At 40.5% G+C, this 26,880-nt stretch overlaps 2 protein-coding genes across 8 annotated transcripts in view; one reads left to right on the top strand and one right to left on the bottom strand.

Annotated features, from left to right (window-relative positions):
- The window catches only part of CEP78 (centrosomal protein 78), a 32,458-nt gene extending 7,168 nt beyond the window's left edge, over nucleotides 1–25,290 (bottom strand). For 3 of the 5 annotated variants that reach the window (XM_086685046.1, XM_086685043.1, XM_086685044.1), the window contains exons 1-13: nucleotides 25,026–25,290; nucleotides 21,650–21,822; nucleotides 21,482–21,554; nucleotides 20,099–20,202; nucleotides 18,236–18,410; nucleotides 16,163–16,276; nucleotides 14,549–14,613; nucleotides 14,153–14,264; nucleotides 12,325–12,342; nucleotides 10,938–11,073; nucleotides 9,416–9,461; nucleotides 7,667–7,795; nucleotides 1,069–1,146 (exon numbers count right to left, since the gene is read on the bottom strand). In XM_086685046.1, coding sequence (XP_086541172.1) covers nucleotides 1,069–1,146; nucleotides 7,667–7,795; nucleotides 9,416–9,461; nucleotides 10,938–11,073; nucleotides 12,325–12,342; nucleotides 14,153–14,264; nucleotides 14,549–14,613; nucleotides 16,163–16,276; nucleotides 18,236–18,410; nucleotides 20,099–20,202; nucleotides 21,482–21,554; nucleotides 21,650–21,822; nucleotides 25,026–25,278 — 1,476 coding nt within the window. In that variant the 5' untranslated portion in view covers nucleotides 25,279–25,290. The remainder of the gene's footprint in view (nucleotides 1–1,068; nucleotides 1,147–7,666; nucleotides 7,796–9,415; nucleotides 9,462–10,937; nucleotides 11,074–12,324; nucleotides 12,343–14,152; nucleotides 14,265–14,548; nucleotides 14,614–16,162; nucleotides 16,277–18,235; nucleotides 18,411–20,098; nucleotides 20,203–21,481; nucleotides 21,555–21,649; nucleotides 21,823–25,025) is intronic. The other 2 variants (XM_025931614.2, XM_086685045.1) reach the window with 1 other exon arrangement.
- The window catches only part of LOC147574746 (uncharacterized), a 105,838-nt gene continuing 104,037 nt past the window's right edge, over nucleotides 25,080–26,880 (top strand). For all 3 annotated transcript variants that reach the window (XM_086685051.1, XM_086685052.1, XM_086685050.1), the window contains exon 1: nucleotides 25,080–25,682. In XM_086685051.1, the coding sequence (XP_086541177.1) occupies nucleotides 25,277–25,627 (351 nt within the window). In that variant the 5' untranslated portion in view covers nucleotides 25,080–25,276 and the 3' untranslated portion in view covers nucleotides 25,628–25,682. The remainder of the gene's footprint in view (nucleotides 25,683–26,880) is intronic.

Below are 26,880 nucleotides of genomic sequence, written 5' to 3'. Positions count from 1 at the left end.
TACATCAGATAATAAAGTCCAGAGACATCCAACAAAGTTTCCTATATAACACTTAGATGGTATATAAACAAACCAAAGTTCTGTTTTATTAATGACCTTTGAAAAGATCACTTTTCTAACTGGTTATATTCATAACAGACCCTCATTTTACATTAGAAAATTAGCTGCTTAACGGTTCCCTTTAAATTAGAAAGTGAAATATAGTCTGACTTGAGCAAAGCATATTCCAACTTTGCTGGACGTTAAGGATTAACTTTACTGGGAAAGATATTAAATGCCTAGGTTTAAAAGTCCTAAATCATACCCAACTTATTAACTGTACGATGACCAATATTCTCCTTGGCTTCTTGACAATGTTTCCTCCTTTGGACATCCCCGCCCCCTCAATATCTATTCGTCTAAAACCATGTATGAGCCTAACTCTAGTATTTCTCAGAAAGGCCCTTTTGTTCATGATTCACCTTTTACCTTAACAGGTGCTCAACATTTACTGAATGAGTAAATGTCTTTCAATCCAACGTATGCACTTGCAAAAATTCCTCCCTAAACTCACCTTATGATAATAAAATATATTTACATACAACTTTTTAGCTTATGCCCTGCTTCCATGAACATTAGGCCAATGCAATTCTCAGAATATATATTTTTATCTTTCATTGCATTCTTAGCAGTTTTCCAATATGTTATACTTATTTAAATTATTCACTTTTCTAATTCACTGATAGTAAAGTCTCATCATGTCTTCTATGTTACTGTAAACACAGTATAAGCGTAAGTGCTTTAATTGAAGCATCAGGAGCAGAAAATAAGCTAAGGTCACATAAAAGTACACACACACCAAAAAAAAAAAAAAAGAAAAACAAACAAACCCTAAGATTTTTCCATTTTAAAAACATGTTTTCTGGAATAGAGATCATATAACCACTAAATATAATACAAAGATTCATACAGTACAACAGTTTGCAACATATTACAGTTTTAAAGTTTAAAAACTGCATGTGCATGGCTTAAAATCAAATCAAAATAAAACAAAAACACTCTCAAAAGTATGAGAAAAAACTTGTTTACCTCACTGACTCGTTTATCGGCCTTCAGTCTTATTACTCTTTCCTCCTTTAACTGCTTTAGGCACCCCTCCAGTTTTTCCTAGTGAGAAGAAATAGAGTAAATATTATAAACGATTCAGAGTATGAGATCCAAAAGCCTTTCCAGTTATAGGTCTCAACAAGGATTTAGGCACAGAGCCAGAAGTGACCTCAAGACTTTAGGATTATAGTCTATTACTTATGATATCATCCCATGCTAGTGAAATTAATTACCAAAATATATCAAATTAGCTATTAAAAATTTACTTGAGGGGCACCTGGGTGGCTCAGTCGGTTAAGTGTCCAACTCTTGATTTTGGCTCAGGTCATGATCTCACGGTTCACGAGATGGAGCCCCGTGCTGGGCTGTGCTGTGCTGTGCTGACAGTGTGGTGCCTGCTTGGGATTCTCCCTCTCTCTCTCTGCCTCTACTCGACTCGCTCTCTCTCTCAAAATAATAATCATTAAAAAAGACTCTGAGGGGCGCCTGGGTGGCGCAATCGGTTAAGCGTCCGACTTCAGCCAGGTCACGATCTCGCGGTCCGGGAGTTCGAGCCCCGCATCGGGCTCTGGGCTGATGGCTCAGAGCCTGGAGCCTGTTTCTGATTCTGTGTCTCCCTCTCTCTCTGCCCCTCCCCCGTTCATGCTCTGTCTCTCTCTGTCCCAAAAATAAATAAACGTTGAAAAAAAAAAATTAAAAAAAAAAAAAAAAAAAAAAAAAAAAAAAACTTTGAGTCCCATGCTTTCCAAAATAAATTTGTGGCAGTTTACCATAAAAGGCATATGTGTATACTGTAGTAAGTCATATATAAAAAGCTAAGGTGAAGAAAGGAAAATTCTACTTTTATTTATGGGTTCCTTTATAAGAGAAAACCTCAGTAACATGGCTAACCCAACTGAATTACGTAATGGCAGATTCAAATGCATTTTTAAAAAAGTAAACACTTTGGGGACACCTGGGTGGCTCAGTCAGTTAAGCGTCTGACTTCAGCACAGGTCATGATCTCACGGTTTGTGAGTTCGAGCCCCACGTTGGGCTCTCTTCTGACAGCATGGAGCCTGAAGCCTGCTTCAGATTCCTGTCTCCCTCTCACTCTGATCCTCCCCCACTCGTCCTCTGTCTCTCTCTCAAAAATAAATAAACAGGGGCGCCTGGGTGGCTCAGTCGGTTGAGCGTCCGACTTCAGCTCAGGTCATGATCTCACAGTCTGTGAGTTCAAGCCCCATGTCGGGCTCTGTGCTGACAGCTCAGAGCCTGGACCCTGCTTCGGACTCTGTGTCTCCCTCTCTCTCTGCCCCTCCCCTGCTCATGCTCTGTCTCTCTCTGTCTCAAAAATCAATAAAAATATTTAAAAAAAAAATAAATAAATAAATAAACATTTAAAAAATTAAAAAAAAAAGTAAACACTTTGAAAACACTGAGACAGAGACAAGTAGCGTAGGACACCTCAGATCACGTCACTAATTATGCTATAGAGCCACGTTATGAGTTGAGGAGGCTGGGTGCCATGCCTGTTCAGAGAGGTGGTGATCTTCCCATTCGCTAGTGTCAATAAGATAGAATGCACTTGGTAAACTCCCTTTTAGTTTCCAGGAACAAAACAGTCAGGTCCTTGCGTTGAGGGACACTACTTGTGGTTGGCAGAATTCTATGACCCTCAGCTTCCTACCTGCTGAACTACACAATCCTCCCAGTTAGTCAATCAAATGCTAACCTAGGTGCTGCAGCAAAGTGATTTTGCAAATGGAATTAAGGTTCCTCAAATCGGTTGATCTTTAATTGATATTAAGAGATTACTTTTGGTGGATGTGACCTAATCAGGTGGCTAATTAAAAGTGACTGGGGTCTATCTGATGTATGACTGACATCTTGATTTCAGCTTTATTTATTTACTTATTTATTTTAAATGTTTATTTATTTTTGGGGGAGAGGGGCAGAGAGCGAGGGAGACAGAGGATCTGAAGTGGGCTCTGTGCCAACAGCAGACAGCCCAATGCGGGGCTCCAACCGACGGACCGTGAGATCATGACCTGAGCCAAAATCAAGAGTTGGATGCTCAACCGACTGAGCCACCCAGGCACCCCTATTTTTGATACCTTTTTAAGACAAAAGGGTAGATTAGATGGGTGTACTTGCAGAGATGGCTTTTATTTTCTTCAATAAATTTTTCATCATCTAAAAAAATTTGCTCAATGAACATATATTTTTATATTCAGAACACAGGTTTAAAAAATAAAAAATAGCCGAACTTCAAATTCTTTAATAGGGATGAAGGGAAAACACTGCAGAATTCCTCCACTTACTTATATAATGGTTTTAATATTTAAAACTTATTTCACAGAAATTCTAAACAAATAAGCAAACAAGAAACTAGCGCCACAGTTAGAGAAAGTAGACTGAAATACTCCCTTCTCAGCTAGCTCTAAATATAGAGTATATCATGTAATTACATGAAATAGTTTCTCCCCCTAGTGGAGGGAATTAGGACATAATGTTAAATTTTCATGAAAAAGTGTACCTTCCTCTTACAAAGGAATTCATGCTCCTTAAAAAAAATATGGAACCAAAAAATTAGAAAGTAAAATTGCTTGACATTCTGTTACTTAAATAAGACTAATAATCAGGTTTTGGAGAAATTTTCCTTCATCTGCTCTCCTTCCCCTTCTATTCATTGGCTCGTCTGATTTTTTCTGGAACAAAGCTCCCATCATACTGTATTAATAATTTTATGTTCAACTTTTTTTTCCATTTAACATTGAATCATTTTTATATAATCAAGGAATTCATAACCTTGATTTTTTAATGGTCTACAAAATATTCCACTGAGCAGGTTTCTCGGTTCATGTAATCATTCCTTTACATTTAAATTCTTTCCAACTTTTCAATATTATAAAACAAAATACCTATTTTTAGGCATGAAGCCTTTTCCTCACATGTAAGAATAATTTTCTTGCAATAAATCAGTAAGAATGAGTTTGAGATCAAAGCAAATGAACATTTTTAACATTCTGCTATACTGATTTCCAAACTGCTTTCCAAAAGATTCCTAACATTTTAGACTGCTTTCAGCAATGTGTCACCTGGTATACTAACTTCTACTGTAACTGGTGGCTTGCTTCTTCACTTTAAAGTGCAAGAAATTTAGGGGCAGGGGTGTTTTATCCCAGCACACGTGTCTAGCACAAAGCACACAATAAGTAATTGCTGAATAAGGAAAACCCGTGTCACTCCAAGATATACGTGTGCGAAAGGCAGAAGGTTTTTCTCTAATTGGATAGGTGAAAACTTGCCCTCTCCCTCAGTATGTACTGCTCTGCTTATAATTAGTAATCAAATTTCTCTTTTAGATTACTAGGTGGCTCAGCTGGTTAGGTGTCCGACTTTCGATTTTGGCTCAAGTCATGATCACACGGTCATGAGATTGAGCCCCAAATTGGGCTTCAATCTGGCATGGAGCCTGCTTGGGATTCTCTTTCTCTCTCTCTGTCCCTCCCCTGCTCGAGTCCACATGTGCTCTCTCTAAAAACAAAAACAAACAAAAAACAACAACAACAAACGAACAAACAAAAAACCCACAACCATTCAGAATCTCTGTGGCTAAAACCTGACCCCACCTCTTGGCTATATAACCTTTGACAAGCTAGTAACTCTAAGTCTCAATTTCCTTATCTATAAAATGAAGACAGGTTCATTGTAATATGTGGTATCATACTAAAAAGTGCAAAGAATAAAACTGTCAGTGTCACAAATAAAGAGAACACTTACTTACATAACTAGCACTCAAGCCTGTATACACAGTTTGTCAGCATCTCAAAAATCCCCATATCCTTTTGCCATAAGAAGCTCCTTCCCTCCTCCCAGAGTTAAAGACCACCCGCATCCCTTACATGCACGCATCACTAAAAATATGCTCTGGTTGTGCCACCTCCTGAATTCACAATATATACAGTCCTCTAGTCAACACTGTTTTTAAAAATGCATCCACACTGCTGCCAGGGGCTCTGGCTCGTTAAATTTTATTGCTTTATGAATACACATAATTTATTTTTTTAATGTTTACTTATTTATTTTGAGAGAGTGTGAACTGGTGTGTGAGCACGCAAATACAGGAGGGGCTGAGACAGAGGGAGAGAGAGAATCCCAAGCAGGCTCCGCACTGCCAGCCCAGAGCCTGCTGTGGGGCTCAATTTCCTGAACTGTGGGATCACGACCTGAGTCGAAATCAATAGTTGGACAATTAACCGACCGAACCACCCAGGCGCCCCACACATAATTTAACTTTTAACTCTTAAGGGAGAGGAAGGCTCCCTGGAAGCTCGTGATGGACTGGCTTCTCTTAGGTGTGAAGAGGCAAAACTACATACTAGGAGCCCCAGTTCTCCCAGTTCTTTTTAAAGTAAAATTGTCTTGGGGCGCCTGGGTGGCTCAGTCGGTTAAGCGGCCGACTTCGGCTCAGGTCACGATCTCGCGGTCCGTGAGTTCGAGCCCCGCGTCGGGCTCTGTGCTGACAGCTCAGAGCCTGGAGCCTGTTTCAGATTCTGTGTCTCCCTCTCTCTGACCCTCCCCTGTTCATGCTCTGTCTCTCCCTGTCTCAAAAATAAATAAAAACGTTAAAAAAAAATTTTTTTTAAAGTAAAATTGTCTCATTTTAGGAGAATGAAGGTGGGATCGAGAGTTCACTCTCCCAATTATGAACTTTCCACATGCTCTCGTTTCAGTCATATTTCTAACTAACGTCACCCTCTCTCCCACATGCACACCTGGGGCTTGGAGCTATCTCTGCCTGGGGGACAGTTTCCCCCTCAGCTGCAGCACATCTCTGTGCATATTCCAGGTTGTGGTTTTCCTCTAGTTTCTGGCTTCACACTCTTCTACTTGTCTTCTGTCTTTGCAAAAAATGTTGAAATCTCTTAATTGTTGCGGAGACGGTCTTAAAAATTTTAATACCATCATTTTTTCTAACTTTTTAGTGTTTGAGACAGAGAGAGAGCATGAACGGGGGAGGGTCAGAGAGAGGGAGACATGGAATCCGAAGCAGGCTCCAGGCTCTGAGCTGTCAGCACACAGCCCGATGCGGGGCTCGAACCCACAAGCTGTGAGATTATGACCTGAGCCGAAGTCGGATGCTTAACGGGCTGAGCCACCCAGGTGCCCCCCATCATTTTTGTGTCTTGTCAAAATGGAGAAGAGCCAAAAGGATCCTCAACACATCTTGAATCAGCTGTTCCCTAGTTACAGTTCCTAACTCTTTTGGTCTTCCCCAATGCCTAGAGTCCCTTTTGCAAGTACAATCTCCCTAGTCTCTCCATGCAGGAAAGGAACCCCTATCTAAAATGACCGTGAATGCAAATTAGATAGTCCAGGGTCTTGTTGCCACTCTGCAACTTAGTAACAAAGTACTTAATCGCTACAAATTGCTCATTTATAAGATGAAAGGGGTAATTGTTTTAAGTTTATTTAGAGAGAGAATGTGTGCATGCATGTACGAGTGTGCAAGTGAGTGGAGCAGGGATGGGGAGGGAGAATCTCAAGCAGGCTCCGCCCTGTCAGCACAGATCCTGATGGGGAACCTGATATCACAAACCACAAGATCATGACCTGAGCCAAAATCAAGAGTTGGACGGACGCTTAACTGACTGAGCCACCCAGGCACCCTGAAGTGGATAATTCTACATCAACTACACATTCCTCCCACTCTAACACTTCATCATTTTCCAAGTACTTATCTTAATTTCTCTCCATTATTGTCATTAATTTTAATTAAGAAAATAAAAATCTGGCTTTCTTTTTTAAAAAAATCAAATAGTAATTTCCACAGTCCTACAATAATGAGATAACTAGTTTTAAATCTGTCAAGTTTGACAGTAAAAGAAAACCATACTAAATCATTTTTAAAAATTAAATGTGGCCTTGATAGCACGAAAAAAGACAAGGTCCCTCCCAAACAGTGTTTCCCTTATTTACTACCAATGTCAGCTCTGCATTAAAGTTGAAATAAAATAACTATGGTATTTTGTTATAAAATTTGTTATAAAAATCAATTTTTCTTTTCTGTCCAAACAGAAATATCAAATGACGTTAGAGGTCAGGTTTATTAGGCAATACAATATAGCTTCTTGAGTATTTTTAATTTGGGAAGGGAGACTGTCAACATCCAAATCGTTTTTTCAACTTTTTTTTTTTTTTTATTAAAAATGAGGTCATATTTTCCTCTTAGAAAAAGAAGAGTTCGGAGAGGACCTCCAATTTCCTGATCTGTAAAATAAGAATACCAAATCAGCTGACTACATTCATTCAGAAGTCTGTTTCCTTGAGTTTATCTGACGATCATTAAGGTTCTCTCTACATCTAATAGTCTATGGTTCTAAGGAAAGGAAAATACATATTACTGATGACATGTTTTCATTTTCATTTCTTAGAATTCAAACGTCTACCTTTCGCCCTGGTCTAAGCTAAGGAACCACTGAGGGGAAGACAGAATCCATGTATGAGCTTAGCCAGTGCTGTAATCAGGCTTCCGCCAGATAACCACCACAGCTTAAAAAATAATCTGTGTATCTCTAAAGTGATAACATTGTACCTGTAATGCTTCTTGCTTTAAACTGGTTTTCTCAGGCTCTTCTTGAACACTTTCAGAAGAATCTTCGACCTCTTCAATTTCTGAGGAAGAAGGACTCTCTACTGTCACAGTCACAGGAAAATTCGATTGCTTAGAGAAAGGAGACAGGGTTGTAGAAGAGATAACAAAAGCCAGAGAGTGATATTACAGAACATTTAACAAAAGTGATCTGAGGTATCATTATTTATAAATGTCTTCCACTGCACCTTAGTCAAAAACAAGCAATGACAAAATAACAGTAACTTACTTTTGCTGTTACAAAAATATTCTGTTAAGTACAGTATTCTGTTGTTAAGATTAATATTTGAAATCACCCATATTATTTTATAAAATTTCTTTCACATAAGCCAAGTGAGGAGCCAGGGTAAACATTTTTCTCAGATCAACTTTATACTGCAGACAAGAAATTTATTTTCCACCATTAGGCACAGAAGTCTAAAACAAAATGTAGTTTTGGAGGAAAATCCATCAGTAGGGGGACTGATAAAGAATTAGTAGAATAATTTGAAAGTCAACATATCTAGTGAATGCTAAACATGAGAATTTTAAAAAATAAATCACTTACACATACACAACTAAAACTGACCCATCAAAAACTTCATTTTATCATCCTTAAGCCACCTCAAGCCAAAACTAGGGTAAGAGTAATGTAGTTCTCCTGTAAAATTTCACTGCCACTGGAATGCAGTTGAATATGATGTTTCCAAACATTAGAAAAATGACTTCGTCACACCCCATAAAAAGTCTACAGATTAAAAAGAGGTGCACTGGGATTCCATAACTGCAGAGAAGACACAACACTAGGGTCCCATTACGACCACAGGGCAGGAAAATCCCAACAGTAGGAAGAGGTGTGTGCCCCTTCTTCTGGGCATGCGGGGGGCAGGGCTCACACCCAGGGCGCTCTTCTCTCAGTCACAACAGTGTTACCTTATTCAGAGCAACTACGCAGTCTCCTAGGACAAGGGGAAGGAGAACCTGACACTCTGAGGGGATCGGCTGGTTTTAAGACCAGGAGACAGTAGGATAGGGGATGTGTGTGGTGTGGGTGGGAGAGGGAGAAGTGCTCTGAGAGAGTGGAAGCTTTGGGACTGGCCTCTTTATTTTGCCTTCAGGATCTGGAACTTCTACATACAGCCCCCAAACAACATTTCTTGAAAACAGAAGGACATTCCTAAAAATGATAACTCCACATGTGGGGTCAGGAATGTCAAATTTGTTTCACTGGGTAACAGGTGACTCGTGAACTGGAGAATGGCTTCCCTGTTTACAGATGAAACCACAAGGGCCCCAGCATGTGCCACATCCACACAACTACACAGTGTCACTGGGAGAGAGCCCTGACAAGTTTCAAATGGATTTATTTCAGGGAGGGAGATGTTCCCTGTAAGGTTCTGTTCAGTTTATTTTTTTATTTTTTGAGAGAGAGAGAGAGAGAGAGAGAGAGAGAGACGGGGAGAGAGGCCGAGGGAGGGAGAGAGGGAGGGAGGGAGGGGGAGGGAGAGAGAGAGAGACAGAATCTCAAGTAGGCTCCACGCTCAGCTCGGATCCCACGACCCCTGGGATCGTGACCTGACCCGAAATCAAGAGTTGGACGCTCAACCGACTGAGTCACCCAGGAGTTCCTGTTTAGTTTGAAAAGCAAAGAGAACGTCCTCCCACCTTTCCCACTTCAACCTTCTACATACTGTAAATATGAGAACTACATACCTGCAAATGATTATACACGTCACGAGTTTTGATTAATGGAAAACCCCTGAAGAGATACCAACAAGTTCAGTTATACTTTGATGTGAATACATCACCAGTTAACCTCAGTTAACAAAACTTGTATCATGTACAATAATACTATTAAGAATACATACGAATTGTGTATAAACATGAGTAAGTTCAAAATAAGGACCTGGGAGGCTCCGCTATGGAGAAAATTGAACAGAATTTAGCAGACTGCCTTGTGGTAACTCTCTGAACCGCTGAGAGGTGTGTCCACTTCCTATGTTCAGGATGGTTGAGATTTCCAATCTAACTTCTTTAACTGATAATCATCCTCCAGTTGACAACTCCTTGTGATCAGAATGGACTCGAGATGACTAAGTATCATGAGAAGAAGATATGAAACCACAAAGCTATAAAACTAAAGTGCAAGACTGGGGACTCAGAACTATAGTTTACACAACAATAATTCACATCACCATTTGTGAAAAGGTACAGCAGTCACTTGCCCAGCGGAGATTATATTCATCAACTTAACATGAGCTACTGCACGGTTAATTTACACAGCACCTACTTCAAGCCTTATTGAAAATCAACTCTTCGTTTTCTTAAGCAATTGCTCATCCTCAATTTCTTGACTACTACCAGGTTAAGTTACTTGAAAATAATCTATAGCAAGGCCTATAGATTTACTATTTACTCTATTTACTCAGCAAGCCTAAAATTGTAGTTTAATCGTGTAAAGAGACTTTATAAAAAAATTTTTTTTTAATGTTTATTTATTTTTGACAGAGAGAGGGACAGAGCATAAGCGCGGGAGGGGCAGAGAGAGAGGGAGACACAGAATCTGAAATAGGCTCCGAGCTGTCAGCACAGAGCCCGACGTGGGGCTCGAACTCACAGACCGCGAGATCATGACTTGAGCCGAAGTCGGACACTCAACTGACTGAGCCACCCAGGTGCCCCCGTGTAAAGAGACTTTTATACTTCTAGGACAAAAAATTATTCTGCACAGTTATCCCCAGGTAAGTACTCAGCTAAAACTAGTTATATCTAGTTTGTTTTGCTAAATCTGATTCACTGAAATGAGTTAAGCCGGGTGACCGAGTTAGATTAAGTCTAATTCATACTCCCCATCATCCATTCTGCACTAAACTATTCTCCATGCCTAAAATGTCTTTTTTCCCTATTCCTATAAATCCAAGCTCCTACTCTTGCACTGTAGGGACTGGCTCAGTCACAACTGCCTTTAATGAAACCTTTATCACCTGCCCAAGTGAAGATAATTTTATCTCCTCTGGATTCCCACAGGGTTACCTTTGTCGTGACACTTAAGAAATAACTTGAAACTCCCAATTATAATTTTTTTGTTTTTGCTTTTCTTCCTTAAAGGACTCATTAGGCAGAAGTGTGAGTTATCGTTCTTCCTCTACAGAAACCGCCAGAGACCTCCCACATAATAGAAGCTCCAAAATGAAGAATGGTGAATGACTACAGACAGGGACTAAAGATGCCCTACCTGCTCCTTTTTGCACGTTCTGCTGTGCGCCACGGCAGGAAACCAGACACACCAGGAGGCAGAGGTTCAGGAGCATAATTGTCTTTACCAAGGGAGTGTTTTCTTCCGTTACTTACAGGTTTCTTTGTACCCAATCCTATGTTTGCAAAAGCATTAAAAGAAAAAGTCAAGATGCACTAAAGGGCAACAGAGCAATCATCACATGTTCACACTTTTAAAAGAATAAAACAGGCAACTGACGATGATGCAAAAGCCATTAAGAACAAGATTTTGTAAAAACACTGGTAACGTTTAAAAATACAAGTCCTCTCCAGTAACAAGTTACCATTTTAACTAAAATATTAAGTATGTGGAATGTACAAAACATGCAAAAGTAAATAAAAAATATATCCCAAAGAATGAAATATGCATGATACATTTCTTGTATCATGCAGAAACATTCAGTTTGCTGACTCTCAGAATAGCTTTGGTATATCTGAGTCTCCAAGGTAGAGCAACACTGATAGATCCGTGACTCCTGCCAAACGGGATCTGAATTAGAACAAAATTTCAATTTAAGATTCATTTTTCTATGTGAAAATGATAAAAGTAACAGGACTGAAGCTTGTAACAGGCAGATGAGTCAATGTTACCCTCTTCAAGTCTGCTGACCCTCATTACTCACTTATTTTCATATAGAAAACAAAAGAAACCACTGGATAGAAGAGCAAGATATGGAGACTTAGCCTATATTTCAATACTGAAGAGTCAAGTATCCTTATGAACTATCTGGTAACAAAACTAGAACTACATGCTAATATACTTTATTTAGAATAAACCATATATTAAAATTGACCTACATTTAAAGATTTATTTTTTTCTATGTTACTGAAAACAAGTAATATAGGTTGGTTCTATTCGTTCTTCAAGTCTGTTTCACTATACTACTTTAGCAGCATCACGAAAGTATGTGAAATAAAGTGTAAGGGGTAATACAGAGCAAATATTTCATAGAGTATAGCTTACTGGTAATCACCACATGACCCCTGTATGTTTTCTCTGGATACATTTACGCGCCTCTTAAAATACACAGAAGCTCCATTCACCATGTGCTATGTTTTGTTGTCTAACTTAATTACTCTCAAGCCAAATAGTGTTCATCATGTATGTGGTTTATATGTATACAACTTTCCCCTTACTTTCAGAAACTAATGCAAATGTCATTTTTAAGTAAAACCAAAAGAATTTACGCTTATCTTGTTAGGAGATTTAAAAAAAAATCCCATAAAAGTTCCTATCTTCTTTCTGCACACACAATTACAATATGAATATGACACAACTCACACAATTATTTAACCCCTATACTCACCTGGATCTAACTATATAGCCAGACGCTGATTTGGCTTACCTCTATGTCTCCATATAACTGAGGCAAATACAGAAAAAAGCCCAAGAAATAAAATTACTCTTAAAACAGCTCAGTGAGCTTGTAAACTTCAGTCACATTTCCACTTTGTTTAATCATGCTAAGAAAAAATTTTTAAATTTTTATTCTCATTCCACAAAGTCCTGTTATATACTTCCAGGTACTAAAATTACAGGAATCTGAACATATAAATATACTTCTTTTTCCTATAGATAGCTCTACTTCTAATATTATATCAAAATACCGACTTAGACACTTTTTTCTTTTGAGAGAGAGAGAGAGAGAGAGAGAGAGTGAGAGACAGCGTGCACCAGCAGAGAAGGGGCAGATGGAGAGAGAGAAAAAGAATCTTAAGCAGGCTCCATGCTTAGCAGAGTGAGACGCAGGGCTGGATCCCACAACCATGAGATCATGACCTGAGCCAAAACCAAGAGTCGGACACTTAACCACGTGAGCCACCCAGGTGTCCCCCAACTTAGACACTTTTATAAATGTTTTACACACGACGTAAACTTTTAATAATAATACATAGTGTGATATCACAAATATCAACTTTTTTGTATATATTAACTACTAAAATATCACTGTTTTAAAATAAAAATTGGTAGATAACTGTAAGCTTTCTTTTGATTTAATAAACACTCTTTTTTTTTTTTTAATTTTTTTTTTTTTAACGTTTATTTATTTTTTTGGGACAGAGAGAGACAGAGCATGAACGGGGGAGGGGCAGAGAGAGAGGGAGACACAGAATCAGAAACAGGCTCCAGGCTCTGAGCCATCAGCCCAGAGCCCGACGCGGGGCTCGAACTCACGGACCGCGAGATCGTGACCTGGCTGAAGTCGGACGCTTAACCGACTGCGCCACCCCAGGCGCCCCTGATTTAATAAACACTCTTAACTCCTATTTAATATTTTGTTGATCAAACAAGCTGATTAATGGAGAATCAAAAACATGTATCTTTTAGTGGTAAAAAAAGCAGTTAAACTTATGAAAATGTTTACAATATTTTTCACTAATTTATTTATTTTTTAAGTAGGTTCCATACCCAATGTGAAGCTTGAATTCATGACTCTGATATCAAGAGTCGTATGCTCTACTGACTGAGCCAGGTATGCACCCCAAATTTTTCAGTAATTAAAAAAATGGACAAATCAACTCAGTGAAACCTTGTGAATACATTAAAAAGTATAACTATGAACCATACAGAATTTAAATTTAGTTTAAAATGAAGTGAAAGGGGGTGCATAGGTGGCTCAGTGGATTACGTGCTCGACTTCGGCTCAGGTCATGGTCTCAGGGTTCATGAATTTGAGCCCAGCGGCTCTGTGCTGACAGTGCAGAACCTACTTCAGATCCTCTGTCCCCCTCTTTCTGCCCCTGCCCAGATCACATGCGTGCGCTCTCTCTCAAAAATAAATAAACACTTAAAATAAAATTAAAATGAAGTGAAAATAGAAAAGTGGCAAATTATACTTAAGCCACATGGAATTGTGTTAACAGACAACAGAAGGAGACAATGAAAATCTTAACAAAGAAATATATTCAAAATAATGAATTTTCTATGAAACATAACGTTGCTTAACTAAAAAAATGGAAACATTAGTATCTCTTTTTAAAAATTATTTCTACATTCTATAAATTCGCATCATCTGTATAGAACATTTACAGTCTTTCTAATCTGCACATCGTCAATATTGGTTGTTACCACTGATGTCGTATAATGAGAAGAGATTTCAGTTTTAGCACCCGGGAACACATAAGGGGTGTAAGCTCTAGTAGGTGCTAAAAAGCCAGGCTAGAAAGAGTTACCGATTCTAATAGTAGCTTTCCCTTTTCGACCACTTCCCAGAACTATAGTTCTCTTTTTCTGTCTAGCAGTTTTGAATGGTTCCTTCACTGATGGAGAAGTGATCCACTGGTACTGGAAGAGAAATAATACATATGCATTTCAGTTACAGGTAATTTATGAGGTTTGATCTCAACTGGAAATTCAGATATTTTAAGTTAATAAAAGGTTTGCTATCTGCATTCCTGAGACCGTATATTAAAGAATCACACAATTTTTTCAAAAACAGAAGGCCATTTGATTTGACTTATTTGGTTTAAGATGGCAGAAAAATGCCTTGATAGTTTTATTAGGAAAAAAAAAAAAAAAAGAAAAACATGCAATTAACGAAAAATTCTTCCTAGAGAACTACGTGTTACCTCTGACTTGGCGCTCCTTCCATTCTGGAGAACTTTTTTAATAACTGCTTTCATCACAGAATGATCTAAAGTGAAATAAAATTGAAATTATAGTAACTGCTTCCCAATGAGTGGTTATGCCCATTTAAAAACAAAAGCCAACTAATTACTGCTCCTCACATAAAATTAAGTATAAGACCTGCATTATGCAGTTACTTACCTATTTCCCCCTTTGAGTATTGTAATTTCTTCCTCAAAAACCTAAGATGAAAGTATGCCTCCTCCCATATGGTCCCCAATGACTTCTATTTTGGCAGCAGCCGAGATAAAATCTAGACACTTTGTGTCTAAAGTGGCTTTGATAGCTTTGGCTATAAAGCAAAGAGTCTGGGGGCACTGTCCAGATGCTTAGATACCTAACAGGTGCCTAATCCATCAAACCAAAGTCCTGAGTCTCTCAAAGCTGCCCCTCTCCTCAGCCCCCCTTTTCTCAGTGAGTGGTACCACCAGCTGCACACATAATCATCTAGGACTTGCTTATTACTATCTCTTTCATACCCCATATCTGATCTATCCGTAAGTCTTATTAGCTACACCTTCAAAACACAACCTGAATTCAACCACTCACCAGCTCCAACCTTCCATCCTAAGCTAAGCCAGAAACAGCCCCGATTTGGACTCCTGACTGGAGTGACAGTCTCCTGACTGGTCTCCCCATTTCCCTTCTTTATCCCCCACGCTCATTCCCAAGTCTATTCTCTACACCAGGGTCATCTTACTGAAACGCTATTCAGATCAAGCCTTTCCCACCTCAAAACCCTCTGCTCACACAGAGTAATTCATGTCCTTACTGGGGCTTTCCAAGACCTTACAAGATCATGCCCCTGGCCACCAACATGACCTCACTGCATACCATGCTCTCCTTCACTCAGTGTTCTGGCTATGGCGGCCTCTGCACTTTTCCTTAATACTTTACCCACCCTGCCACCTATGTACCTGCACACATAGCCTCCTGGTTCTGGAACGTGCTTTCTCCAGGTCTCCCATGGCTTACCACTTTTCACTTGGGTGTCCCCTCAAATGTCATTTCTCCAGTGAAGCTGTCCCCTGACAAATCTAATACAGCCCTACTGCCCCATTCAATGTCTTCACCTTAAGGTGTTTTTGTACTTCCTGCTATCTAAAAGTACACTACTTATCTGTTTACTCATTTCTACCTGCACCCTTCCACTGGAAGGAGGACAAGACTTTTGAATATCCGATTCACTGCCACATTCCTAGTGCCTAAAACCTGTGTCTGGAACACAGAAACGATTAAAAAATTACTCGGTAACTTAGAAATGAGTGAAATGCTCTTTCCAAGAATGCAAAGGTTCCACAAGGAGGAAATAGCTCTCTTGGTGGAAGCAGGTTCATTATCTAGATTCAAGTCTGTACAGAGTGGCAGCCAAGAGCAATTTACAAGTATCAATTCACTTTAATTAGTAAATTATTTGCTAAAAACACAAGGGAAGTACAAGATTCAAAACAGTATAAGATTAGGAAAGTAAACACATTAAATTTTAAACACTGTCAATACATGAACAAATTCTTTGTTTTGCCATTCGTTAATCGATTAAAGAAGATGCGACATACCAACAAGCGGATTTTTTCTTATATCCAGAATGACCAGAGTTCTATTGGTTTCCAGGGCCTTTAGTAAAGCCTTTGCTCCTTCATTGGTGAGGCCACATTGCTGCAGGTCAAGTGCTTTTGATGAAAGACAAAAGGTCACTTGCCAACTCTACACAGATTTAACACACAGTCAACTGTCATGTATTCCTGCGTGTAAGATTTTGGTACAAGCCTAATCATGGCAGGGTTTTAATCTTGGACATGGAAAAAAGAAAAACAGAAAAGTATACACACACATAATACAAAATCCAATAAAAAATTCTTGGATGTGCCTCAATTATCCTGCCCATAGTACCAACATATCACCCAACATACTTTACGATTACATAGCTGAAGAATGACTGGATACAGTCTATGAGTGAAACACATCACAAAAGGAATCCCAGTTCATAATCAGCAAGAATGCTGGTGGCAGTGGGAACCTCATATACAAAAACTCGGTGGAGCTCAGAAACTGCACTGCATTCTTTTGATATGATCTTGAGCTCCAAATCACTCTTGAAATGAGTTGAAAGAAAAAAGCCAAATAGAAGATTTGTAATAAGTGTTAGTTTTAGAACAAAAAAGATAAAGAAAGATGTCTCAAGAGGATGTAAACAATAACAAATCCAAACAATGTGTGAATAGGGAACACATGCTAAGAACTTATCAACAAAGAATGATAGTCAAGAACACCCCTTTAAAAGGTCAAAGAACAGAACAAGTGATCAGAAACACTAGTAGTTCATTTAAACCAAAGGGATCATCACAAAAGCACAGGCATACAAAACATTACATAGGAGGAAACTATCATATGAGCCCTTTTCTAAAAGTGTCGTGTAAACCATTACATTAAAGTAACTGGAGGCTTTTAAAACCCCAGGGTACAAAGAAGTGAGCCAGATATATGGAAATGATATGAAGCAACCCTTACAAACTCTTACTATAGAATGGACAGAGGATACAATTAACCAACTAGCTAAATTACTAACAATAGTTAATTGTCACTACTATATACACTGAATACAAATTAAAACAATATAATATGATTGTTCTACCAGATTACGTCAAGACCACATAAACAAAACCTTTAGGATGTACATGCCCTTTTGACCCAACAACTCCCTAAGAATTTAACCAATAATAGATGTAGGCAAGGGTATGTATCAGAGTACTGTTTTTACGTGAAAAACTGCAAAGAGCTCCTATATCTATCAAGAATGAGTAAGCTGAGTGTACTATGGCATATTCATGCAATGGAACTCTGAACAGTCACTAAAAATGATGTGGTAGATAGAAATTTAGTGACTCATTAAGTAGCTCATACTATATGAAATGAGAAAAGTTATAAAATCTGGAGTAACCCTACTTGCATAAAAGAGGGAGGGCTACTAACTTTTGTTTGTCTTATAGTTTTTAAAAGTGACACAAGCCAGTGCTTGTGAGGGTAGAGGCCTCACGGACACCGTTAAGGTGGATTATAAATCGGCACAGAATTTCTGAACGGTGATTTGGCAACATGCAATAAATGTCTTAAAAATGTCATCTTATGAGGTCATTCCACTTTTAGTAACTTAATCTACATAAGTAATACCAGTGGATGCAGAGATGTATGAACAAAGTTTTCACCACACATTGTTTCCTACAGGGAAAAGCACAACTGTCTACATCTATTTGCAAAGAATGATTACACTATTGCATGTCAATATAAATGGAGTACCACAGGATACATCATTAATTACAAGAGCATGAATTAGTAAGTGTGCTATGAGTCCACTTTTTTCGTCTCTGAAGTATACGAGGATATTTGTAGAAAAATAAAACACTGAAAGTATACCAAAAATGAACAGTGATTGCGTCTATGGGTAATTGTGTTTTCTTGTTACTCTGTATTTTCTGTGAAGAATAAATATATGTAATTCTTAGGAAAGCTGTAAAGCACAGTAAAAGGTACTGGAAAAATAAGGCTTTGAAAAAAATCCTATGACAATATCATGCCAAAAGCTAAGCATATTTAGCATTTAAAAATTCACTATTTTCCATTTTAGAATTTACCTCTAAGCCATAAATCATCACTGAGAGATTCTGCAAAAGCACCTGCGCCAAGGTCACCAATGAGCGTGTTGCAATTCAAAGTGATACGCCTCAAACCAGCCATACAGTCCAGGTCAGGTCTCCTATAACGAAGACTCTCAGCCCAGGTTTCTTCGTGCCTTCTCATGGTCTGATACTTCAAAGATTTAAGAGGATGAAATGAAGACGTTTGAATAAGGAAACAGGGGAGGCCTACTGAAGATGGCTTAGCATGTCACGGTCAACCCAAGAGATTTAACAGTCGATTCGAGTTTAGAAGTCCAGTGACCCAGATTTTAGTTTGCCAGCGATTGGTTAGATTCTAGCCACTGGATGACTGCTGATCAGTTATATAAACTCTGGCAATCAATTACATTCTACAAATTTTATTTTCCTTATCTCCAACTCCAACTCAGGGAATTAGTTCTAAATTCTGTTATTGCTGAGGCTGTATCATTCTGTCCTCCGGTGGTCTCCAAACACCTGATTGGACATCCTGCAAGTGCACTTTCTGCAACACGTATCTTATTGATTGAAAAATTATACACAGGAAGTTCTGTACATATATTCCGTGTACATTATAAACTCTCAAGGTATTTTTTAAATGATACAAAAACAAATATAGGGGGTCTAATATTTTCTTTCCCTAACCCAGGGGATCTTGCTTACTACTTTAAGGTATGTACACTAACTTCAGTGGCCTGCAACATGCAAAGGCAGTTTGACATGCTGTAGGAAATTGATAGTTTGATTTTTAACCAGAGATATAGTCAGAAAGATATATTTATTTCTCTACATTCATAAGATAAATTTTGGTTACAGGGAACACTGACTTTCAAAGAAAGCAATCTCGGGGCGCCTGGGTGGTGCAGTCAGTTAAGCGTCCGACTTCAGCCAGGTCACGATCTCGCAGTCTGTGAGTTCGAGCCCCGCGTCGGGCTCTGGGCTGATGGCTCAGAGCCTGGAGCCTGTTTCCGATTCTGTGTCTCCCTCTCTCTCTGCCCCTCCCCCGTTCATGCTCTGTCTCTCTCTGTCCCAAAAATAAATAAACGTTGAAAAAAAAAAATTAAAAAAAAAAAAAAAAAAAAGAAAGCAATCTTACTACATGCTCAAACAACAAAAGACTCAAAGTGCCTGTGACACTCTAAAATGGAAAATCGTTGGTGTTTTTCTATTAACAATAACCTATAAAAGCAACAAGTGGGAATCACAGCAAAACACTTACATGGTGCTTATTATGTGCCAGGCACTATTTTGTACAAATTAGTTAGTTTAATACAAAGCACAGAGGCTAAGTAATATGTCCATGGTCATAAGCTATGAAACTGGAGAGTTGGAATTTGAACCTAGGCTATTTGGTTTCAGAATCCATGCTCTTCACTGTCTTCTGTATCCTGGGTCAATGGACTTGCTCTGTATAGGCCCAAAGGTAAAATTTTCAGCTTTGGGGGCCATACAGTTTCTGTTGCAACTACTCAGCTCTACTGGGATAGGATGAAAACAGTCACAGTCACTATATAAGCAAAAATGGGTGTGGCTATATTCTAAAAAAACTATTTATCACAGGTGATGGGCTATTTTCAGTAACTCAAAATACATGACAGTATTGTTTATGATGTCTTTATACATGAAATTTCTTATTTCTAGGAATAAGTGAACTACCTTCACTAAATGGAAAATCCCAAACTGAAAACTGGTCATATTCTTTCAATAAAACTAAAACTGCAAGCACATGTATCAAAGGACAAAAACAAAACAAAAAACAAAACCCCTGCCATCTTGAATCAAAATAATAATGTTTCAATCACATAATACGTTTTCATGAAAGTTTAAATGTAAAGTCACCTTTAAGATCTTGGCCATGTGATCTGCTCCCTGCCACGTCAGATTACAGCCCGTGAAGTTTACTGTCTTAAGAGTGATAGAGTTCTTTATACCTTGACAAATAACTAAAAGGGAAAACAAAAAAAAAAACAAAAAAACACACATACAATAAGATGAAGAGCCTATACAGTCTGGTCAATCCTGACATCTTTGCTTTTCCTGAGCCTATTGGAGGTTTACAGCTGTATTCTTAAATTCACTATCTACAGTCTTCCCAGACAACTGATGGGTTGGTGCATTCTAAAATATGTCAGCAACAGAGGCTCCTGGGTGGCTCAGTCAGCTAAGCATCTGACTTCAGCTCAGGTCGTGATCTCACGGTTTGTGGATTTGAGTCCCATGTGGGCTCTGGGCTAACAGCTCAGAGCCTAGAGCCCGGAGCCTGCTTTGGATTCTGTGTCTCCCTCTCTCTCTGCCCCTCCCCTGTTCATGATCTGTCTGTATCTCTCAAAAATAAACAAATGTTAAAAAAAAAATTTAAATATGTCAGCAACAAAGTGTTATGCCAGTTTACAGCAATAGTTTAATTCTATTTAGATGCTAAAAATGAATACTGCAAACACTGAAAACTTTATTCCCAACTAGTCAGTAAAGTACTATATACCTTTTGGGACATAAGAAAGAGAAACCTAAAAAGCCTAAGACCCTTCCTACTTTCATTTCCAGTGATACAACCCAAACTCGGTTATCAATCAATTTAAATGTCAACTATAAACCCAGAGTTTTATTAGGTGCTGTGAAATATACTAGAGCAATATAAGATGGAAGATGTCAAACTCTTAGTTCCTTCAAATTAAAATGCAGCCTTCCTTACCACCCCAGACTCTACTGGACACAGTGAACACACACCAATTCTTCAGGACCCCAATCAACAATCACCTTCTCCGTGATTATTTCCATGATACGCTCCTACCAACACCATTGAGTTTGCTGATCTTTGCATACGTTCCCTATTTTAGTACATAACATAGTGCATTACATAATTATGATTGCATATGAGTAGTTTTAACTATTTAAAGATAATGATTTTTTTTGTCTTTACATCTTGCTATTTCCTTTCCCATAACATTTCTTGAAAAGAAAAAGGTGAACACACACAAAAAAACAGAATAGTATATGTGTGTGTGGCTGGTGGCTTAACAAAATCTTAAGTCGAACTGGTTCAGAGTATACAGCATGACAGACTTTTGGCGTACAAGTGAGATGAGGCCAAGGTTTTAACAGGCACAAGAGACAATCCAGGTACAGCAGCACCAAGAAAAGGTACAGACAGCAGTTAACATGCGTGCAGGGAAACATGAGACCAGTCTGACGGGAGGAGACTTAAACAAGATTGAAACTTACTCTCTAAACCTCCATCTCCAATCGGACAATTTGCAAGAGACAGGTGCACCAGAGTAGCCGATTTATTCAATCCCTTTAAGGGGGAGAAAAAGTTAAAAATTTTACAGGGTCGGTTTACCCTCTAAAGCAAATATCCAGTGTTTGCAGGACACACTGGAGAAGGCTTACCTTTGTCAAAACAGTTAAATCTCTCTCTCTCAGAACTAGTCCATTTAACTCTAGGTTCTTCAGAGCGTTTGATATACTTAAACAGCATTTGAGGGCTTTACATAACTGGAAGGTCACATCTTTGCTTCTTATTGCAGGAACACGACTTCTGCAAACTTTATTTCTGTCAGAACCTAAAACAAAAATTATTGTAAAATATGTATTGTCATCATTAGAAAATATCTACTCAGCGCTAAGGTACAAAAATGAATCCTGCTCTTAAAGTCCTCCTTGAGGGACACATGTAAACTCAAAAAGTCAATCACATGACTTACAGAAACATAAATTACATGCAAAGAGGTTCCTGTGAAAACAAAAAGTTTTATCTAAGTGATGGCTTCAAGGCAACGCTGAAGTTGAATCTAGAAAGAGGAGAATGACCACATAAAGTCTGCGTGGGAAGTGCAAAGACGTCCGAGCCTGGCACCTGCCGGCCACAGAAAATACTGCAGGTGGGGACATCTAAAGGCCAGGGTGCAAGGGGGAGGAGAAAGAAATTAAAATGGAGAGGTTGGTCCAAATCAGCCTGGGATAAAAAGCCGATGGCTTTTATCTCATAGGTAAAGAGGACCAGGGCTACCAGGGGCACAGTAAGGGTGCCTCTACAGGTTAGAAAAACGTAGCTAAATCAGATAGATTAGAAAAAGCATCCCTTCCCCAAGGTCAACCAGCCCCTTGGGGCTTTAGTAGAGCACGGCTCAGATTCCATGCTTCTGTGTAGGACACAAGCTGTGCAGCCAATGCACGCTGATCCTGTGCCGGTGAGCCATTATGAGCATTATTTTAAGGACACGTTTTCATTTTAGAAGATCACGGAAGCCCAATAGGCAGATGAACGGAGAGAGAAACTGAGCTCAGTGGCAGCAACAACTGGTTACAAGCTGGTGAGAATAAAGAAACAGACCTAGGAGGACAAAATGTATAGTCTGGACCCACGGGATGCAAGAGAAAACAAAGGTTCAGTGAAGGAATTCTGAAGAGAATGGTCTGTGTGATACATTTTTCATACACTCACTGTGAAGTATGAGGCAAGATTAAGTACAATGGCCTTGACTTTGAGATCCCTTCCAACTGTAATTTCTTCTGATTTCTAAGTTATTACTTTGGATAAGTCAAGTCGCTCCAGAGGAACAGAACAGTTCCTAAACCTGAATGAGATGTAGACAATAATCTCACTTCTCTTCACCAGAGGACAAATTGAGATGTCCCTGCAGAAGAGATAACAGATGACATGAAACCCAGAAACTAGAAAAGGGCCAGGCACATGACGAGTGTTCAGATTTAAAAAAAAAAAAAAAAAAAATTAATGTTTATTTATTTTGAGAGAGAGCGAGCGAGCGAGCTTGAGAGGGGAAGGGCCAGAGAGAGAGGGAGACACAGAATCTGAAGCAGGATCCAGGCCCTGAGCTGTCAGCACAGAGCCCGATGCAAGGCCCGAACTCACAAACTGTGAGGTCATGTCCCCAGTCGAAGTCGGAAGCTTAACCGACTGAGCCACCCAGGTGCCCCTGAGTGTCCAGATTTTTAAAAAAAATAAACCAGTAGTTTATTTCCTCTCCTGTATCTTCACACCTTCCCTGTGTGCTGGCTACTTTGCGTCAGCTTATAAACATACTCAAATGTGCCCATTTAAAAAACATCTTTTAGGGGTAGGATTTTCTAGATCTTCTTTGTGGGTTACCTTAGTTTCTCCCATGCCTTCAAACACTCCCCCATAGAGCCCAGATCTGCACCTGGAGCCCAGAGTTATCTAGACACACGTTTGGATGCCCCACAGGGCCCTCTTAAAGCATTAAGGATGAAGCGAGATCTTCTCCCTGACCCCAGACCCCAATCCGCTCCTGCTGTGTTGTGTCTCACAGAAGGGTGCTCCTATAAATTGTCACCCAAGCTTGCTGTCCCCCCGTCCTTCTAACTGGTCCCCAGGCCCCATCCATTTGTCTCTTTGATATCTCAGATTACAATTCGCCCTCCTCCCAATCAACTTGCCCTCCAGATGGAAGTCAGAGCAAGCTTCTAAATCAAAAGTCCACCTCAGCATCCTTGAGTGCCTCACAGCCGTTAGGATAAACATCCAACCACTGGATAGGACAAACAAGGCCCCTCCCTGTGTGGCCCCCACCAGGTTTCCTGTCTCAGCCCTCCCTTCTTTAAACCCTAAATTGCAGTCCTCTACCTTAGTTTTGCCGTATTTTCTTACATTTCTCAAACGTGGGCACAAGCAGTTCCCACACAACCTTACAAAGGAGGCAGCTCCTCCAAGAAACCCTCCCTAGCTTTCCCTTCTAACATTCTCAGCTTTACAGCACCAGAGCTCACTTCTTCCAGAGCCCTAACTTCGGTGCTGGTGTTTACTTGCTGCCTCTCCCAGCATTAGAGGAGATCCTCCAGGGCAGGAACCTTGTCTCCTGCAGTGCTGGGTGCTGGCTGAACTCATTCCAGTGCCAGGACACTTGTATACCAACAACCTGCTTAATTTTTAGGGGTAAAAAGTATTTATTGATTTATTAAAGTTCCAGTATAGTTAACCTACAGTGTTATATTAGTTTCAGGTGTACATCATAGTGATTTGAGAATTCTATACATTACTCGGTGCTCACCACAGTTAAGTGTACTCTTTAACAACCCATGGAAATGTTAATTTACAAGTATGGGGATTGTAGTTTAAAAGTAACTTGCTCCCACCACACAGAGTGTAAACCCTGGAATTCAAACCCTAGGCTGCCTTCCCATCTCTGCTCTTTCCACTATGTGTGATTAAACAAACAAACAAAACAAAAACGTTTTTTTGATTAACAGCCATGTCTTATTCAAAAGGAAATGGTGCAAAAGGCTGGGATGTATCAGTTTTCCTAATGCTTTGTTCTGTATCAGACTAAATCATAGGGTTTAGTCTGGATTAAGGGTGAAGTGGGGTATCCAATCGTGCGTGCTAGACAGCTCTGGGCCCCAGGTGCAGATCTGGGCTCTGTGGGCGAGTGTATGAAGGCATGGCAGAAACCAAGGTAACCCAATAGGTAACATACGTCGAATGCTTAATTATGTCCCAAACTGCGCTAAGTGCTCTACAAGCATTAACTTGGTGCATCTTTGTAATCGCCAGGCACAGCACGTCCTGTTAGTTTATATTACGAAAGAGACCGCTGAGACCCGCAGGCCTTAAGTGACTCACCCCGGGCCCCCCGAGCTGGTAAGAGTCCTAGGCCGCACGCCCCGTGTGCTGCACACATACCCGGGCACGGCACACCCGTGCCTGCGCCCAGCCTCCACCTGGCACCGTCTAAAATCTCGCGCCGCGGCACCGACACGAGGACCACTGTTGGCGGGAACTACAAACCTGTTTCGCCAAGCCACGGCTGGAAGAAGCTCTTGATGGAGATTAGGGGCAGATCTTTGTTAATCTTGAGGGTGCTCAGGAGCGGCGCCCAGTCCACGACGCGCAGGCGGTCGGCATTGAAGTCCAGCACGCCCTCCCGCAGGCAGGCGCGCACCGAGGGCAGCGGCACTGAGTCCTGCAGCGCGCAAAGGTACTCGTAGTGCGAGAAGAAGTCGGCCGCGCTGTCGCGGCGCAGCTTCACCGAGTCGATCATGGCCCGGGGACGGCCTCGGGGACGCCGGCGGCGGAGACAATGCCCGCTGGCGCCCCAGAACGCCGGGTCGTCGAAGGCCCGGCTGCTGCGATCCCACGGCTGCGCAGGAGCGGCGGCTCGGCCAGAAGACTCACAGCCCCCGGCCCCAGCTAGGCCCACCGACGCCGCGCTCGCGCGCCGCCCCCAGCCCCGCGGCGCCGGCCGTTGGCTCCCGCCTCACCGTCCTCCGCGGCGCGGGGCTGCAGTTCAAGCCGACGGGCGGGGCCTGTGGGGGGCGGGGCGCGGAGACGTCAGCGCGCTCGCTGTGCGTCCGCACGCAGGCCCCGCCTCTCCTGGGGACGGGGCCTGAGGCCGAGAGGCGGGATGTTCGAGGCGGGACGTTCGAGGTGAGGAAGGTGCGAAAGGTAGGCTGTTTTCGGAATTTGGGGTTTGCAGAAAAGGATTTAACTGGTTGATCGAATTAAAGGGAGAGACGGACGTAGCATCACATTTACAAAGTAGTTTAAACTTCTGACAAGTGTCTATGCTTGCACCGCCCAGGAGAGAGGACCCCTGGTGAGGGATGTGCAAACGACCGAGTGAATATCCGCTGCCGTGCATGTGCATTAAATCTTTGCTGTCTGTATCAATTTCTACAAGTAACTCTTCACTTGTATTGTTTCTACTTACCTCACACGGTTGTAGGCATGTTGTAAGGACTTCCATGAATTCAGGACATTGTTGTGATTACTAATAGTCACTTTGTTTTGTATTGACAGCGAGGGTTAACTCTCTCATAATTAGTGCTTTCTGTCTCCTAGGCATCCTTTTAAGCATTGTTTAAGTATGAAATAATTTAATTTTCTTAACAACTCGCCAAGGAACGTAACGGTTGTATATCTACTTTACAAAAGGGGAAACCAAGGCAGAGGAAGTTGGGTACCTTACAGCTAAGTAAGTAGAACTCAGATAATTGGCCTCAGAACCTGTGTTTGTATGCATTTTCTAGAACAGTGATAGTCCTTTGGTCAGGCCTTAGGCGTTATGTTTACAGCATTCCTCTTCCACTGTCGAACCAAGCTAAAGGGTAAATCATTTTTGTTAGGGACGGAATGGAGATTTCAATTGCCACACATACGGGAAACTTAATCTAAGTTACAGGAACGTGTAGCTCTTCTCAGAGATCAGCAGAGCACGCCAGCCAATCCCCAAATGCCAAGTCTGATCATCCCTTCTCTGGACTTCCTTGTTCCCTTGACTCAGCTACCCTGATCCAAATAAAATAGAAGACCAGTAGGCAACCAATCCGCTGAAAAAACCAAATAACTTATGCATCACCCTATAAAAATCCCTTAACCTGTGAGCGACTCAGAATTGATTGCTCTCCTCGCTTTGAGTTTCCCAGGTTGGAGGTTGAAAGCCTTGCAACAAACTCATCTTTCTGTTTTGTTTTATTCAGTGGGCGGAGTTTGGTTTTTGACAGCATCCGCTGGGCGAGTGGGATTGTTTTACCTCTTATTCACTGTACTTCACTCCTGGTTCATCCTGACAACATTATACCCAGACGTCGAACCCAGCTTACCTTCCCATGGAGCCTCAGTGCAGATGCTCTCTGCTCATCTC

Source organism: Puma concolor, chromosome D4 (genome assembly GCF_028749965.1).
Source record: "Puma concolor isolate L17-30 chromosome D4, mPumCon1.1.hap2, whole genome shotgun sequence".
Taxonomy (NCBI): Eukaryota; Metazoa; Chordata; class Mammalia; order Carnivora; family Felidae; genus Puma; species Puma concolor.
Note: the sequence above shows the minus strand (reverse complement) of the source record. Positions and strands in the feature narration are given on the sequence as shown.